General features: G+C 31.9%; 1 protein-coding gene across 12 annotated transcripts in view; it reads right to left on the bottom strand.

The window, feature by feature from the left end:
- CCDC88A (coiled-coil domain containing 88A) overlaps positions 1-17,491 on the bottom strand; it is a 158,593-nt gene that overhangs the window by 48,181 nt on the left and 92,921 nt on the right. For all 12 annotated transcript variants that reach the window (XM_072635531.1, XM_072635532.1, XM_072635534.1 and 9 more), the window contains exons 11-16: positions 14,470-14,616; positions 11,898-12,042; positions 5,159-5,343; positions 3,584-3,721; positions 1,475-2,545; positions 255-382 (exon numbers count right to left, since the gene is read on the bottom strand). In XM_072635531.1, coding sequence (XP_072491632.1) covers positions 255-382; positions 1,475-2,545; positions 3,584-3,721; positions 5,159-5,343; positions 11,898-12,042; positions 14,470-14,616 — 1,814 coding nt within the window. The remainder of the gene's footprint in view (positions 1-254; positions 383-1,474; positions 2,546-3,583; positions 3,722-5,158; positions 5,344-11,897; positions 12,043-14,469; positions 14,617-17,491) is intronic.

The raw sequence follows: 17,491 nt of genomic DNA, 5'->3' as shown, positions 1-17,491 counted from the left end.
GTTCTAGTCCCAAAGTGGGGCAATTCACTTGACTTTTGTTTCCTCATTTGTAAATGAAGGGGGTGGGAACTAGAAGATCTCTAGGAAACTTCTGGATCTAAAAATCACATTATTCTATGCTTCCTATCTCCAGGAAAGATATACCATTCCTCCCCCACCCAGTATTCCCAAAGCTCTGGTAAGAAGAAAGTGGATATTTGAATTGTATTTTTGATGAAAATGTTAAATTTAACTTTTCTGTCAATATGACTCACCTGTCATCAGTACTTTGTTCATCACTCAAGAGACGTTCTTTATTTAACCCTATCTTTTCAAGTTCATGAGTAAGTTTTTCTAAATCATTATTCATTTGTTGAGTCTTCAATTTTTCACTCACCAAATCCTTATCCAAAAAGAAATTTAAAGTTATTAAGTTAAAAAATAATGCAAGTAGCAAATACACAAAAACTTTCTAAGCAATCAAAACCAACATCTACTCCCAGTGAAGATATCTACAAATGCTTAAAATTAAGTCTTCAAGTTAAGTCTTCTTGAAGACCTTTTCCTTCCATATTCTTACTATATATTTAATGAAAAAAAAACCAGTAGTCTTAAATTGAAGTAGAAAATCTTAATTACTTCCTACCTCTCTTTTAGCAAGACATCCCTTTTTTTCTCAATGTTAAAACCAAAATTAAAGCACAAATGAGATGTCTACAAACAATCTAGGTTTGAAAATTATCACAAGAATATTTATCTACTATTCAATAAAGTGGCAGAAGTTGTGGTTTAAATTAATCTCTGGGAATGTATTACACAGTCTCTTTCTAGGTAGTGGAAAAGAGGGTCTAAAAGAACAGATCTTGACATGAGAAAAGCTCTTAACACATGCTTTGAGAACAGTAAGAAAACTCAAAGGAATACTTTTAGAAATTCCATACTCTGTAGAAGAGACAGCAAAGAATAAGGAGTTAACAGTCTCAATTCTTCTTTATCAAGAAGGCTCCGAAAGAACATATCTATAAGAAAATCTAATATAGATTTTTTAACTGCTCTTTACTCTTTGGGGATAGTAATGTGCTATTTAGTCAACAGATATAGTTATTTATTAATTTACTAAGCTGGAAAAGTAAACCATACTTCCTATTACAACATTCAGCATAATCTAAAAATTCAGGCCAACACATTACTATTTTTAAATGCAGGTTCTGAATTACCAATTAAGGTTCAGATAGCTATATAAAAACTTAAGATTTTTATTTACTATTTTAATGAAAATACTTTCACTGTTTTTTTAAAGCAAGCAATTTAGAAAAGCTTGCAAGTAAATTCTATGAGTTCAGTCTTTACAGATTAATTAATATTTAAAACAATGGCTGCTTCTAAAAGTCAGAAGAGTATATATAATATTAAATTTTAAATTTTAAGGAATATAAATGCATACATGCAGCTCAACTTTAGCTTATATTTGCAACCAGGAACTAAAAAGAATTACCTCACGTAAAGTAATAAGAGTTTTTTTGTCAATAGTTGCTCTTTTCACAAGTTCTTTGTTTTCTTTCTCCAGTTCTTTCAGACGGATACAGGATTCTTTAAATACACCTATTTCTTTGAAAAGACTTTTGTTTTCCTTTTCGAGATTTCCAATTTTAATATTATTTTCTTCCAACGTGACATCTTTAATTTCTGCCTGTTGTCGGAGTCTCTTATTCTCTTTTTCCAGTTGTTTCTTATCTTTTTCTAGTTGAGAAGTTTCTTGCTCTAGTAGTTTGTTTTCCTTTTCTAATTGTTCTAACCGTTTACTAGAGATTTTTAACTCTTCGAGATTTTTTTGCAACGTCTGATTTTCTGTTTCTAATTCTTGCAGTTCACTTTCTAATTGCTGAATTTTTTTGTTACTATTCTCTAGAGCTTTCTGCAGTCTTTGGTTTTCAGTATCTAAACCCTGGTAGCTAACTTCTAAACGTTCTGTTTTCTTGCAAGAAGCTTTCATGAGCTCTAAACTCTTCTTAAGTTGTTCTTTTTCACTTTCCAGTTCTTTATTTTCTAACTGTAGTTGAGCCATTTTCATGCTTGCACATTTCAGAGATTCCACTGTTCTCCTCAATTCCAAGTTTTCTTCATCTAGTTGCGAATTTTCTTTCTCCAAGGATTCTAGCTGAAAAGTAAGGTTTTTTAAGCTATCTAATGTCTTTTTCAACTTTCTGTTTTCCACTTCCAGTTCAGAATTTTCTAGCTCTAATGTCTCAATTTTCTCACAGGTAATTTTTAAATTAGTTATCTTTTTTTGTAATGATTCATTTTCCTTTTCAAGATGATGCAATTCATTCTCAAGTTCTTCTGCTCTTTCTCCTCTTTCTTTGTAATGTTCCAATTCTTTTTTAATTTGTCTCTTTTCAAATTCAATCTTGTTTAATTTGCTGCTTGTTTCTTTAATGGATTCATGTAGGATTTTATTTTCTTTTTCAATGTCTTTCACCCTTGCTTCGGCACTTATTTGTGATCGCTGCCTTAGGGATGTTACAGTTTGATTCAAATGCTCATTTTCTTGTTCCAATATTTTAATCTAATTCAGAAGAAAATAAAAATTGTCAGTGCTATGACAACTAAGAATTAATTTTAATCCTGAATGTGTAATGAGGTGAAGTGGTAAATGTAAGGTCCTATTATGCCTTCATTTATTTAATCGATTATTTATTGAGATTGTGTGCACAGAGCACTAGAAACTGTAAAAACTGATCTTTGTCCTCAGAAAGTTCACAATATAATCAATGCAATACAAAAGAACGATATTTAATGTTTTTTTTAAAAAGACTTTCAGATCTATTTATTGCTATGTATTGTGAACATCAATCAAATATATAAGTTGAAAATAAAAGATATATACACATAGACATTAGAGACGTGCCTCAACATACGTACAAATATAAATTTATATAAATTTACACAAACATGTATTTGTGGATAATTTATTTACAAATTCTTTGAAAAAGAATTCACAATAAGATTTCTAGTATGATTAAGAATAAATTTTGCTTGCAACGCTGTGCAATGCAGTTTACTGGAATGGGAATCAGAAAATATGAGTTCTATTTTCGCTCTGACACTAATTATGTGACCTCAGGCAAGCTACCAAACTTCAGTGAACTTCAGCTTTCCTTATCTACAAAATAAATGCGTTAGCCTAGACAATGGGTACCCAACCCATAGATTAGCATCTACCAATCATCTTTAAGTCTAGACATAACAACTAAGCTGACAGTTGCAACCACACATCTGTCTGTTCACATTTTGCCTTCCCCTTTTGTATTTTGTCTACAACTGAACCTTTCTCCAAAGTGTTTTGAGGAATTAAAAGCAGCTCTTTGTCCAAAAATGGTTATAAAGCCTCTGGACTAGATCATCTTTTAAGATTTCTTCCCTTTATTGTTTGAAGAATTGATTGTACTCCAAAGTACACACATAAACCCCCTAACTACCATTATAATTCTAAAGTTACTTTAAAAATATAACATTGTAAAAAAAACTTAATGGCTTAAATAAAATACTTTTTTTTTGTAAGGAGGTTAAAAATACTCAAATACTATATATAAAATTGATAGACCTGTCTTTCTGAATTTTCTCGAAGTGTTTCAAGAGTCTTTTCCAGCTGTGCTTTCTCCTTCATTAGATCCTTGCTCAAATTTTGACAATTTTGAAGACTTTGCTTTTCTTGAATAATTTCATTCTCAAGACCTTCCAGCTAGGTGAAAAAACCCATAAGAGAACGTTAAATATTTTTACACTTTCTAAACTGATAAAACAAAAGACAACATTCAGTTTTAACAATAAAGTGATAAACAAATTATTCAAAATGAAGTTCAGAGACTGTATGGTTATCTTCAAACCCTCTTCGTGGTTAAAGATTCAGGACTAAGAACATTCAAGCTGAATGTGTGGTGGTTGTACGCTAACTGGTACAAACAATCGTTATCAAAGCTGAAACAACTGTTCATTCAGTGTTCTTGGCTTGACATGATTTTTTGGAGTCAAGACAACATTTATATCTTGAGAAATAAAAACAGAATGACAGAAAGAAGGAAAGGAGAAAAAAAGTGGGGAAAGATTGGAAAGAAACAGTGAAGTGTGTTAAGGGTAAAAGAAGAAATAAGAATGAAGTGAAAATGGAAAAAGGAAGTAAGAGAAAGGGAAGAAAATGTTAGAAAAGAAGGAAAAAGTTTGGATCCAATTGTAGCAAGTTTAAGTTTAGTTTCGGTCTGTTTTCAGTTACAGTTTAATATATATGGTATATACACACATATGTATCATGTAATTATATATTTAACATACGTAGCAATATATGCTAACTCACAGGCCATATTATAGACTTAGAGAAATCATTTTTCTAAATATATGCCAGTTATTGAACATACAGAAATATACGCATGACAATTATTGAACATATTTTAAGAAAGGCAAAAATTCCCATAGGTTTAAAATTATATAAATGCCTTCCAGTTAGTAGTAAAAAACATTAAATTTAAAAACTTCTTAAAATAGTCAGGGCCATCCACTTTACTCTTAATAATATTCATAATAAAATATATAATATTCATAATAAAAGTTTATTATACTTCAAAGGAAACAGCAGTTTCAAATCACAAATCAAATCCAACAATATGAATACAAATTTTATTTATATTTTCAGGTTCACATTTCTTAAAAAATCTAAGTAATCCAATTCTACTCTTATAGTAAATATTGAAATCTATACATTACGTTTGTTAAACCAGGTGTCCTTTGTTGCTACATACTACAAGGTTAAAAAAAATTTGGGAAATGGACCCAAGTAAACAATTAAGTTTATACGGTCAAGTTAAAAAGAAATAATTCTTTGAGGTATATTTAATTAAATAGATTTCAAAGCCATTTCAGACCAGACTACAATTAAATACTATTCAAAATTCTAAATGGCTTCAAAAATGGGAATTTCATGAACTTATTATATTTGAATGCAACATTAAATTTCAAATCTTATTACCATTAATTCCTTTAGTAAATTTTCTGGTTACTGGTATATTTCTGCATTACTCAAATCATAAAATTCACACATAAAAAGCTAAAAGTACTGGTTCTATTAATATCACAGTAGTATATCAATATGTGCACATACACACATACATATAAATGTACACAATACCTTCTTACTAAGTCTTTGGTTTTCTTTTTCGATTTTCAGAATTTTGGAATTACTGCTTTCTACAGAATCCACAGCATTTCGAAGCTCTTCTACTGTCTTCACCAAACTCTGATTTTCCATTTCCAGCTTCAATAACCTACTTGATGTTAATTCATTCACCTCATGGCCCAGAGATTTTTGTGGTGCTATAAAATTCAAAAATGTAACATTAGCAGTAGGTGTATGCGTGTGTGTGTTTCTCTCCTTACCATTCGGTAAATGTTACTGGATTACTTGCCCATAGGGTCCCTAATTTGCATCCATGAAATTTGATGAATGCTGAATGGAGGATAAAGATGAAAAATATCCAGGAAATATGGATGTTGTGATTTTTACATCATGATGATGATTATGGTGATGATGTGCAATCCAGTAGAAAATGCAGACGTCAAGAGATCTGGGTTATAGCACAAGTCAATCTTGATGAGCCTTAATTTTCTTATAAATAAATGGGATACAATAATAGACATTTCCTCATCTACCTGAAAGCCCTTAAGCAAAACAGTATATATAAAAACCACACTCAAAAAAAATCATAATGGAAATATAATCACAGGAAGGAAATAGGTAATAGTATCTAATGCCACTTGGAGAAAGATTTTCAAATTCTCAGAGAGAGCAAACTAAATGATTAATGGGACAATAAAACCTTCAACATTTCAATGAATTTTGTTTTGGTGAATTTATTCTGAAGCTAATATTGTAAAAAATTAAGCACATATAATCAAGCATGGTGAATCAAGGCAGGATGGTAAAAAGAGAACTGAACTTTGAGTTGAGCAATATGGGACTGAATGCTATTTTGGCTAGCTAGCTGTGGGGACCACAGGTAAGCCACATTAATTTCTAAATTAAATTTCCTAAACTCTAGGATGGGAATAATAATGCCAGTAGTGGCTACTCTGGAGGGTTATTGTGAAGATCAAATAAGATATTCCATTTAAATAAGTTTGTAAAATTTGAAAGTCACATATAAATATTAGCTTTTATTGCTGTCATTTTTTCTTTATATTCACAACTTGGCACAGGGCCTTTGTACATGGTAAAGCCCTTAATAAATGACTGTTGTGGGTGGAGCCAAAATTGCAGAAATAGCAGGAAAGAACACAGTTCAGCTCTTCCAACATAACTCCTCCACAAATAGTCTAGAAAATACACCAGCGAGTTATTCAGAAAAATTACAGTAAGTCATTTTTTTTCCAGGCCAAAATAGCATGAAGAGGCAGAGAAAGAGGTGTGTTGACAAAGGGGATGGGGTCTGGCCAGGGGCAAAGAGCACTGACCATTCCAAGGAATTAAAAAAGGACTGAGAATGTGAATCACGATGAGAAGAGCTCCAAAGTTCATATGGACAAGGGGCTGGGAAGCAGGAGGGAAAGTGAGGAACACTGTACAGAGTGTGGGAACAGTTGCCAAATGGTAGCTCTGTCATTCATTAAGCTAGTTTGGTTCACACATTCAAGGTAGATCAAAAACGTGACATGTCTGAGGTGGCATTCTATGGTGAAGAACAGTCATGAGCTTTAGGTTATGTACTGAGCTAGGAACAAGTTCAGATGCAAACAATAGCTTTATGGTTCTGACTTCAGGAGCTGAACAGAATTTCATTTTCAGTCTCTAGCATGGACTGAAGACTGCACTGGAACAACCAGAGCAGCAATCCCAGACCAAAGGGAAGCTTGCATTTCTATCACATCGATCCAGCACAGCTTTCCATCTAACTCACAGTGGCTAAATCCAGCAGTCCAGTCTATGGGAATGACTAACCAGGGACAATCTGAACAGAATCAAGCCCAGGTCAGAAACTTACGGAATACAGAAAGCTGGCTAGTAATGAGACTTCAGCCTGGATCACACTACTTTGGGAGGCCCCGAGCATGATCTGTTCCTGAGATGTCAGAATATGCACCAAGCAATATGCAAAGAAAGCAGCAGAAGGACCCAAGAAAACAAAAGCTCAGCTCAGGCATTCACCAAAGTGAGCCAAGCCTGGCACTAACATCAAGTCTGAAGTGAAAAATTAGGCTAAAAAATACATTAAGAGCCATTAGGGTGACAGAAATACACAAGATAGAAACCCATTAAAAGAGAATGACTCCAAAACATTTATGAGTAAAGGCTAAATAAAAGAAAAGCATTGCTTAGGTGCAAGTTCAACTTGAATTCCTGAATGAGATGTAGAAATTTTTTAAAAACTAAAAATTATTTTTGTAAACCAAATGAAAAAATGGGGAAAGAGAAGAGACATTGTAGAATAAACTGGAAAGGAAATTGCAAGAGGTACAGAAAAACCTTGCCCAAGGAAGAGACTACCTAAAAATGAGAATAGACAACAGAATTACTCCCTAAGGCAAGAAGAAATACTAAAATAAAATAAAACTGAGAGTAAAGTAATGTAAGGTCTAGCATAGGAAAAACTGACTTGGAAAACAAAAAGAGATAACTTAAGAATCATTGGACTACCTGAAAGCCATAACATTTTTTTTTACAAAAATATTTAAAAGAAATCATAAAAGACCACCCAGAACTCTTAAAATGAAAGTGTTATTGTGAGGATCGAATGAGATGATAATTGTAAAGCATTTAGCACAGTACCTACAATATACTGTTACATAAATGTTAGTTATTAGTTATTATTAAAAGAAATACTGCAAAAAGTCAGAAGAATTCAAATATTGAGGAGGTATAATCAGAATCACACATATTTTAGTAGCCACAATTATAAAGGAACAAAGAGCCTAGAATATGATATTTGAGAAGGTGAAAGATATAGTTATATATAACCAAGAATAGTTTACCCAGCAAAATTGAAATGTAATCTTATGTAGACCTTTAATGAAAAAAAGACTTACAAATATTCATGATTAAAGCCCAGAGCTGAATGAAAATTCTGAAATACAAACACTGGAGTCAAGCAAAGCATAAAAAGATAAATATGAATGAGCAACCATAAAGAATTAAACAAGGAGAACTTGCTTATTACATTCTGAGATGGAGAGATGATAATATTTCCCCTCAGAACTCTATCATAATCATGGGTCATAGAGGGAATCTATTATACAGAGGATCTGGGAGTGTTTCTATTATGTTTTGATGATCTTAAATGTAGAAAGAAACTGGAGGAAGAAGGAGGCTGCAAGGGGAGTGAGGGAAAGAGAAGGATGGGGCAATTTATCTCATATAATTGTAGTGTGCAAATAGAAGGAGTAAAAGGTATTGAGGGATAGGCAACACTTGAACCTCATTCTCATGTGAATTGTTCAAAGGAGGAAAGGATACATATATCCACACATCTGGGTACAGAAATGAGAAGAGAAGCAGGTATAAAAAATGTGTGTGTAGGTGCACATGCGCACATGTGTATTTCTCAGGTTTGCATGGCACCATCATGAAAACAGATCACATATTAAGGCACAAAAAAATTCACAAACATTGGTATAGAAAAACAAAAATAGCAAACATCTTTTATAGGCTACAATGTATTAAAATTAATTAAATTAAAAACTTAACCCTAAAGAATGGGTGGGTCCAAGAATAAATCATAGAAACATTTAATAATTTCATTAAAGATAACAACACTGAGACAAAATACCAAAAGTTTGGAGACGCAGAAAAATTTAATCGATAGAAGGTCAATGAGTTGAACATGCAATTAAAAAACTAGAAAATCAACAAATTCCACTTCCCCCATTAAATGCCAAACAGAAATCCTAAAAAACCAAAAAGATTAATAAATTTCAAAGGAAAAAAATCCAAGTAAAAACTAGGAACTTTTTTTAAAAGGCACAGTAAAAAAACTACTAGTTAATTTGATTTAAAAAAAAAGAAAACCAAATTACCAGTACTAAAAATGAAAAAGGTTAATTAACAACCAACACAGAAATATAAAAAATTCTTAAGAACAATTTTATCCAATTACATGCCAGTAAAAATGACAACCTAAGTAAAATGGATAAAAATTTACAAAATATCAAATACCTAGATTAATAGACCATGAAATAATTTAAATAAGCCAATCTTAGCAAAAATAAATTAAACAAGCCATTAACGAATCCAAAGAAAAAAAAAGTAGGCCAAAATGAACTTAAAAGTAAATTCAATCAAACACTTAAAGCAATTAATTCAAATATTTTATAAATGATTTTTTAAAACAGGAAAAGGAGTTATACCAAATTCCTTCTAAACTACCAATGTAGTCAATAACTATATTAGAAAAAGTCAAAATAAAGGAAAAACTATAGATCAGTATTTCCAAGGAATTTGAAATAAAGTTTTAGCAAGGATACTAGAGCAACATAAAACAAAATAATATACTATGATAAGGCTGGTTTTACACCAGGAATGCAGGTCTGCTTTAACATAAGATGAATTATAAACATAATTGATAACATTAATAACCAGAAAAACAAATATTCTACGGTTATATTAACAGATGCAGAAAAGGCTTTTTTTGACAGGACATCAAACTGATTCTTTGTTAAAAAAAAAAAAAGCACTAGAAAGCATAGGAATAAACAGATGACAGCTATCTCAAAACAAAGCACCAACATTATAATAGGGACAAACTAGAGGCTTTTCCAATAAGATCAAAGGTAAAGCAAGAATATTCATTATCATGACTTCTATCCAATACAGTGCTAGAAGTAACAACTCTAGCAATAAGATAAGAAAAAAGAAATTGAGAGAATAAGTGCAAAAAGGAAACAAAATTATTTTTTGCAGATGATGTGATAACTTAGAAAACCCTAAAGAATCAACTAAAAAACTAACTGAAATATACATAAAGAATTGTTAATTGTTCATGGCTGAATGATTAAAAATAATAAAAATGATACTACTGACTAAATTAATTTATTTACTCAGTTTATACCAAACTACTAGCCAATTACTTTAGAGCCCTAGGAAAAAAGAATAAAATTCATGTGGAATAACAAAAGGTCAAAAACTTCAAGGGAATTAATGAAGAAAATGACAATGAAGGAGATACTAACATTCTGGAATAACTTTCAACTGTCATTTGTATGTGATTAGTAACTACAATCCTTCAGCCAATTAAGAGTCTCACTCAATCTTTTTGGGGAAAAATATAGATAAGTATGAATTAATACAAAATTCTTTCATTTCTTAGTCACATGTATTACTAATAAATTAGGTTTTACTTAACTGTAATACACTAGCATTTTCAACACTATAATTAGGTTAAAAAAACTAGACATTTCTATGCTCAAATAAGCATATATAAAAATATTTATGTGATCCCCTTACTATTTCTGTGGTTGGGAGTCCTTAACATGTATAAGCTGTTCTCTATAACATAAAAATGTAAATATATGATAAGTATGTATATGTACATGCAAGCAAATATGTAAGTATATAGAGATATGCTTTATTTATAAATTCACTGATGCTGATGAATACAATAAAAGTACTTTCAAATCCAGTATCCAGTGTACTCTCTTCATACAATAACTAGTAAATATCTTCAAAATCTCACTCATAAGACTAGTAGTCATTAAGGAATTGATAACTTATCAAATTTACAAATGACAAAAAGCTATGAGAGGAAAACCTAATGAAAAGGCAGCCAGGAAGGTAAAGAGCCTTGATTTCATGTCATAAAAGCAGAAATCATAGGAACTAGTGATGTTTAGTCCAAAGAAGTAAAGACTTAATGGAGCCATGTTAGGTATTTTTTTTTTCCTTTTAAAATTCTACCATATTTTTAGTTCTGAATTCTGTCCCTCCCTCATCCCTACCCAGTGATAAGATTAAAAAAAACCCCAAATCTGTTACCAATATGTACAGTCTTTCAAAGCAAATTTCTGCAATTTGTTCCTTTAATTATAGCTCAACAATGGAGCAAAATGGATGTACCTGGCCTTGGAATCATAAAAAGGCCTGGATTCAAATCCCATTTCTGACAATTATTAGCTGAGGAAACTATATTTCTCTGGGCCTCAGTTTCTTTCTTGCTTAAAATTTTTAATTGTAATTTTACTTTTTTTTTTTTTTTTAAAATCACTTTCATTCCTGAATAAGTCACTTCCCTTTCCTTCCCCTCTCCTTGTAACAAAGATGAAGGATTCTGAAAGACCCTGTAGCTAATGAAAGGAGGGATGTGTATTTTCTCATCTCTTCACCAAGAACTTCAGTTTCTTAGTCTGTATCATGGGAGTAATAATTGTAGTACTAACCTTACAGAACTGTTATGAGGATCAAATAATAATCTATGTGAAGCACTCTGAAAACCTTAAAGTACTATTTTTTGATTCTGTGTCTGTATACCTAACATTCTGCACAGAGACTTATACATAACAGGTATCTAAATAAAATACTTGTTGAAATTAAGTATATTGATTACTCATGGAAGAGAGGAATTAAACTTAGATCCCTTGTGTCAGAAGGGAAGAACATGGGCAATGGGTTGAACAGTGGCATATTTAAGTTTAGGATAAACTTCCAAACAATTTCCACTATTTAAAAGTAGAATGGGCTATCACTGGATGTAGTAGACTCCAACTCACAAGAAGCTTTCAAGAAAGATGAATAAGCTACTTATCAGACACGGTGTAAAAAAGGCTCTTTTTCTATGTATGGGTTCCACTAAATGACCACTGAGGTCCCTTCTAGATATGAAATTCAGTGACACTATTTCATAATTCCAATGTTTCTACTGCACTTTGACTGTATTTTAGCATACCTTCTGAAAGTTCACTAGTTCTTGATATCTGTTCCAGTTCCCAGCCAAGATGTAAAGACTCATCCATACTTTGTTTCTGGGCCATTTCCAAACTCATATTTTCTTCCATTAGTTCTTCAATCTTTTTCCTATCCATGTCACGTTCCTTGAAGGAAAGAGATTTATCCTTTAAACTAATATAAATTATCTATAAATACTACGTTATATTAACTAGCTATTATTTCACTAGTTAAAATTTTATTTTTTTAAAAAACTATTACTTGAAATTATAAAACATAAGAAATTAACTCTACAAAAGCATGATCTTTAAAATGTACTATCTTGGATACTTTTTTCTTTTCTTTGATTAATTTGTTTTCAGTTTTTAACAATTACTTCCATAAAGTTTTAAATTTTCTCCCCCCACCCTGAGATGGCATGCAATCTTATATGGGTTCTACACATACATCTTTATTAAACACATTTTCACATGAGTCATGTTGCATAGAAGAATTAAAATGAATGGGAGAAACCATGAGAAAAAACAAAACAAAACAAAACATAAAACAAGAAAAAAATAGTCTGCTTCATTCTGCGTTCTGATTCCATAGTTCTTTCTCTGGATTTGGATGGCACTTTGCATCAAGAGTCCTTCGGGAATGTTTTAGGTCTTTGCATTGCTTGTGAAGGGCTAAGTCTATCAGAAACAGTCCTCACACACTGTGGTTGTCACACTTTTCTTTTTTATTAAATATACACTAAACCCCCTAAAAGGTCATCTAGGCTCAAAGCATATAATTTTGTGGTATTATATGAGATTTCTGGATAGTTTTAGGAAAAGCTATATTTTTGTATTATCACAAAAATGTATTGATTATGGCCTTCTGAATTTGAAAATAAAACTAAAAAACATAAAGCCTTGTCAAATTATTTCCTGTCCCACTCAGGCAAAGAATTTGTCAAATTTTTGAAGGATCCTTTAATAATTTAAGATTGTTTTTTTTAACTATTTGTTTTAATTTATTGTATTATTATTATTAACTATTTAACTATTTTAACTATTGCTTTTGTTTTACGTCCCATCTCTCCTGTTAATTTAATCTGCCTAAATCTGCTCCTTACTTCCACTATGATTTAAATACTTCCATTTCTCCTTTTTCTGACAATCCATGGATGTTGTTCCACTTACCTATGCTTTCCCTAGTTACACTTTCAAAATTTTTATTGCTAAAATGCAACCTGGATTCCAATCCATCACTGATCTGAAACTGTTCCTTACAAAGTTACCAGCTATCTTTTTTTTTCTTTTAAAAAAAGTTCTTTTTTTTATTCTGAACTTAATCACTACCAACAAATTCCAATATGTGAAATGTAACAAAAGGGAGGACAGTGTGAAACTATAAAATGTTGTATGGTTTATCGTTTTCCTTACTATGTAGAGTAAGAAAAATAATAAAATGTAATTCAATTTTAATATGACAATTCCAATATCATTTCCTACTTACTAAATACAATAGTTTTTCTTACATTTTCCTCATACCATGTTCTTGTGTTTAAAACCTCTTGTGGCTATTGTACATAGAATAAAAATCAAACTTCTCATCTCAGCATTTAAAGTCTTCCATAATCCGACACCTACTTAACATAAATCTTCATATTTGTCCTTCTTGCACCTACCTGTCTGCCTAAAATCTGCTTCTGCCCTAATTTCTTTATTATGAGCTAACAACACCAGTTTCTTCCTGGCAATCTTTGTTTTGTCTCTTCTCCATGATCACTTCATAGAGCTAGGTGCCAAACTCTTTCCCCTTCTTTCCATCTCCACGAGTTCCCTTCTGTCCATACTGTAATACCCTCTTTTCTAGTTTTCCTTCCTCTAGGTTCACCCTTCTCTAATCAAACTGCATATTTTTCTATTATACTACTTTGAGTAAACTTCCAATCAGGTAAAATTTAAACTATTTTATCTTGACACAAGGCTTTTCACAATCAGACTCCAATATAAATTTACATTCTTAGACACACTGTTTCCCCTTTCAGGTCTTTTACTTTCTAGTCAATCTGTGCTGCTTATATTCTTCTTCTCATCTCATCCTCTATCATTCCTTCATGGCTGGAATAGATTCTTTTCTCTGCCCTGACCAACCTCACTTTAGTCCCCATGTCCCTTTTTTCAGGATCTAAATCAAGTGCCACCCCCTCCATGATGTCTTTTTTCCCTGATCCTCTTGATGAGTATAGCTTCTGCCTCCTTATATTTATTTATATTTATATGCTATTTCTTGCAGCATTTTATTCTGAAATTCCTTTTACACTTATCACACTATGCAATCACAGATAAGTACAAGTTCCATTCCAATAAATGTGTAAAGTTCCTTAAGAATAGACTATTCCTTGTTTCACCTCTCTTTCTGTAGCACCTACCAGAGTATCTTCAACACAGGAGAAGGTGCTTAAGAAATGTTTCCAAAATTAAATTTAAAATGAATCATTCCTATACCACTCTATTCTTCATTCTCTTGCATTGAGCAGAAATAAACTGCCTTATAGTTTCCCCTAAAACCTCTATGTTCTATCAAGTTTATATTCTTACCATCTCCATATCATGTAGTTTGGCCTTCAGTTGTAAGTTTTCTTTTTCTAATTCATGTAATTTATCAGAACGAGTGCGAGTTCCTTCCAGTTGGTCTTCTAACATACTTTTTGTTTCCAATAATACTTGATTGTCTTCTTTTAATTCCTACAAACATTTTAGAAAAGGTTTAATCATTACAATAAATATTACTATCTGTACACATTAAGGAATTCAATAGAAAAAAATGCTGTATTTTAATTATAAAACAATAAAATGAATAAAATTTTTCTCTCTCTCTTATGCCTTTTCAAAACTCTAACCGGTAATCAGGTTATACTTTTTTCTGAGCTCCAAATCTATGCTTTAAAATAATAAAACCTAGATTTTTCAACCTCTGAGATCTCTGTGTGGTAATAATGTCATACAGCAGTAATTATCTATCAAAACAATTTAATGAGAATAATTTTTTGTATCAATAGTAAAACAATAAAATGATTCTATACTTTGATAGATCTAAGATCTCATCAGTATGAATATTGCTTTCATTGGTTCATGTTACATGCAAATCATTGGAAGATTTCCACAGATATCTTTCAGTAGTTTGTGGATACCAGCATAATAATTACAACAAGGATTTACATAATACTTAAAAGAATACAAAATGCTTTGCAATTACATTTCATTTGCACCTCATAAGCACCTTGTGAGGTAGGCCTGTTTTCACAGATGAGGAAACTTTGAGATTCAAAGATATTAAATGACGTGTCCACAATAACAACATTAGTAAATACTGGAATCAGGATTTGATTCTAGGGCTTCCTATCCAAGTTCAGCAATCTAATCATTACACTACAGTGAAATGTTTGACATGTCAATATTATTTATTCTTGATACAAGACCTGACTACCTTCTTTTCCCATTATGCATATCCTTGATAACATCATTCAGACCACTTCTTGTACACCTATAATATGCTATGGCCAACCTAAACCTGCTATGCACACCTGTCCTTTAGAGTTTAAGTTTCTGGGAATTTTGATTCTTCTGAGACTGCAGTACTACCTGATATTGAGTGATATAAAGTATCAACAAGAGGATGTACTTCAATACGAAGGACCTATATTTTTGTTAGTGGGAATAATTCCTTCCACCTACAAAGATCATCACAAACCTTCAAGAACTGGTCTTCCAAAGTTCAGTGACCAAAAAATTTCTCTCTCCAAGGTTATCTAGGCCTAAAATGGCACTGTACTCAAGAAAAAAAATTGAGGTTGAAAGGATGGATAGGTTTTGGTGACAAGGATCAGTTTCATTTAAGAAAAAGTATTATGTAATATTCAAATGCAAGTCAGATTATTCTATTTTACATATTCAATTCTGGATTCAGCTCACTCTCTATACATACCATCTATCCAAAATATGGATTAAATCAATATGTCTAATATGCATTCATCATCTCCATATAAAGTTTTTTACTTAATAAAGGAAACTGACTCTACAACTGTTACACAATGAGTTCTTTGTTAGACTATATGTTGTTTCATTTTTTTGTATTTGTATAGTCAACTAAAAACAGTATCACAAGTCTATGAGACATTATTACAAGAAAAGTTAACATAACTATGGAACTCAAAGCTAGAGCAAAGAGTTTTCCATTCAGAAGTCTGCACATTTATGACAGTACAACAAAAGAGGGAGAAAACAGAAATTTCCTTCTAAAGGAGAGTGGTGTGGGAGGGGGAAAGGTACAGTAAAGGTAGGAAAAGGACAAAACCCCTTCCAAAGAGGAGAAACAAGGTGATGACAAAAGTCACATTTTTTCCCTTGGGAACTGTTAGAGAATGAAGATAGGAAGGTCTGCTTATCTACAAGGGTCCCAAATGTGTAAGCAGTGTCTTTGTCTGCTGCAGACTGAATGATGCCTGTTTTGACTCCCAAGGACACACACAGAGTCCAGCTCGGGGTACAAACAACAAATTATGTCATCTGGGGGAGCAGGACCTCATCCTTGACACATTCAGGGCCTCCTGAATACTCTGGGTGCAGTGTTTCTGAAAAATATGGCAACTCAAAAAGACAACTTCAGGGGACCCCTTAACATTCTTTAATAATATACATGGTTGATATATACACATCTGATTTTCTTGTGTAGAATTACTGACAAAGAGAATCTCTCTTCCATTTGGACCTTAAATAGGACATTCCCTATGGTAGCACTGAATATGTCTGATGATCCAAATCAAAAAACATTTATATGATAAGCATGTCTGTTTTATGGCTACTTTCATACTGATACTCAGGGGATCAATTAAAAAAACTATCTTTGTGGCTGAATTTACAAAATAATCTTGTATTACCTCAACATACTTTTTGTAGAAGCAAAAAAATGGAAACAGAATGGGTACCCATGTGAGCATAGTTGAACAAATTAGAGTATATTAGCATAATGGAAAATTATTGTGCTAAAAGAAGCAACAAACAACAAATATGAGAAATTCAAAGAAACACTGAAAAAACTACATTAAATGATGCACAGTGGAGACAAAAGAACCAACAATATACAAAATGGCCACAACACCGTAAATGAAAATAACAGAGACAGAGAAGTAAATGTACATATATAGGCAAACGAAAAAAATTACATCAGAAGTAATACTGAATATACAATGACAAATTTTCATTCCCATCAAAAAGAGATAATAGAAATAGGTATACTCGCAAAATTATAGAATTTCAAATACTAGAAGTTCTAATGGACCTCTTCTACATGCATCCATTCCTGATCTGCTAGTGTCTTACTCCAAAATTACCTGTTATGTTTTATTAGGTAGTCAACAATCATTTATATGTACTTTTATTTCCTTTTCTTATTTTTCCCCAGAGCCTAACAGAGTCTTGAGGACATAGAACTTAATAGGAAGGCAAGATGCCAAAACAATGGAAAAGTTCAAAGATGGTATTATTATCATAAAAGGCAATTTGAGAAAACATCAAGTAACTGCTTAGCCAGATGGTACTTCCTTCGCTCTATAAAATCTTT

The sequence above is a fragment of the Notamacropus eugenii genome, chromosome 1 (assembly GCF_028372415.1).
Source record: "Notamacropus eugenii isolate mMacEug1 chromosome 1, mMacEug1.pri_v2, whole genome shotgun sequence".
NCBI classification, from domain to species: domain Eukaryota; kingdom Metazoa; phylum Chordata; class Mammalia; order Diprotodontia; family Macropodidae; genus Notamacropus; species Notamacropus eugenii.
Note: the sequence above shows the minus strand (reverse complement) of the source record. Positions and strands in the feature narration are given on the sequence as shown.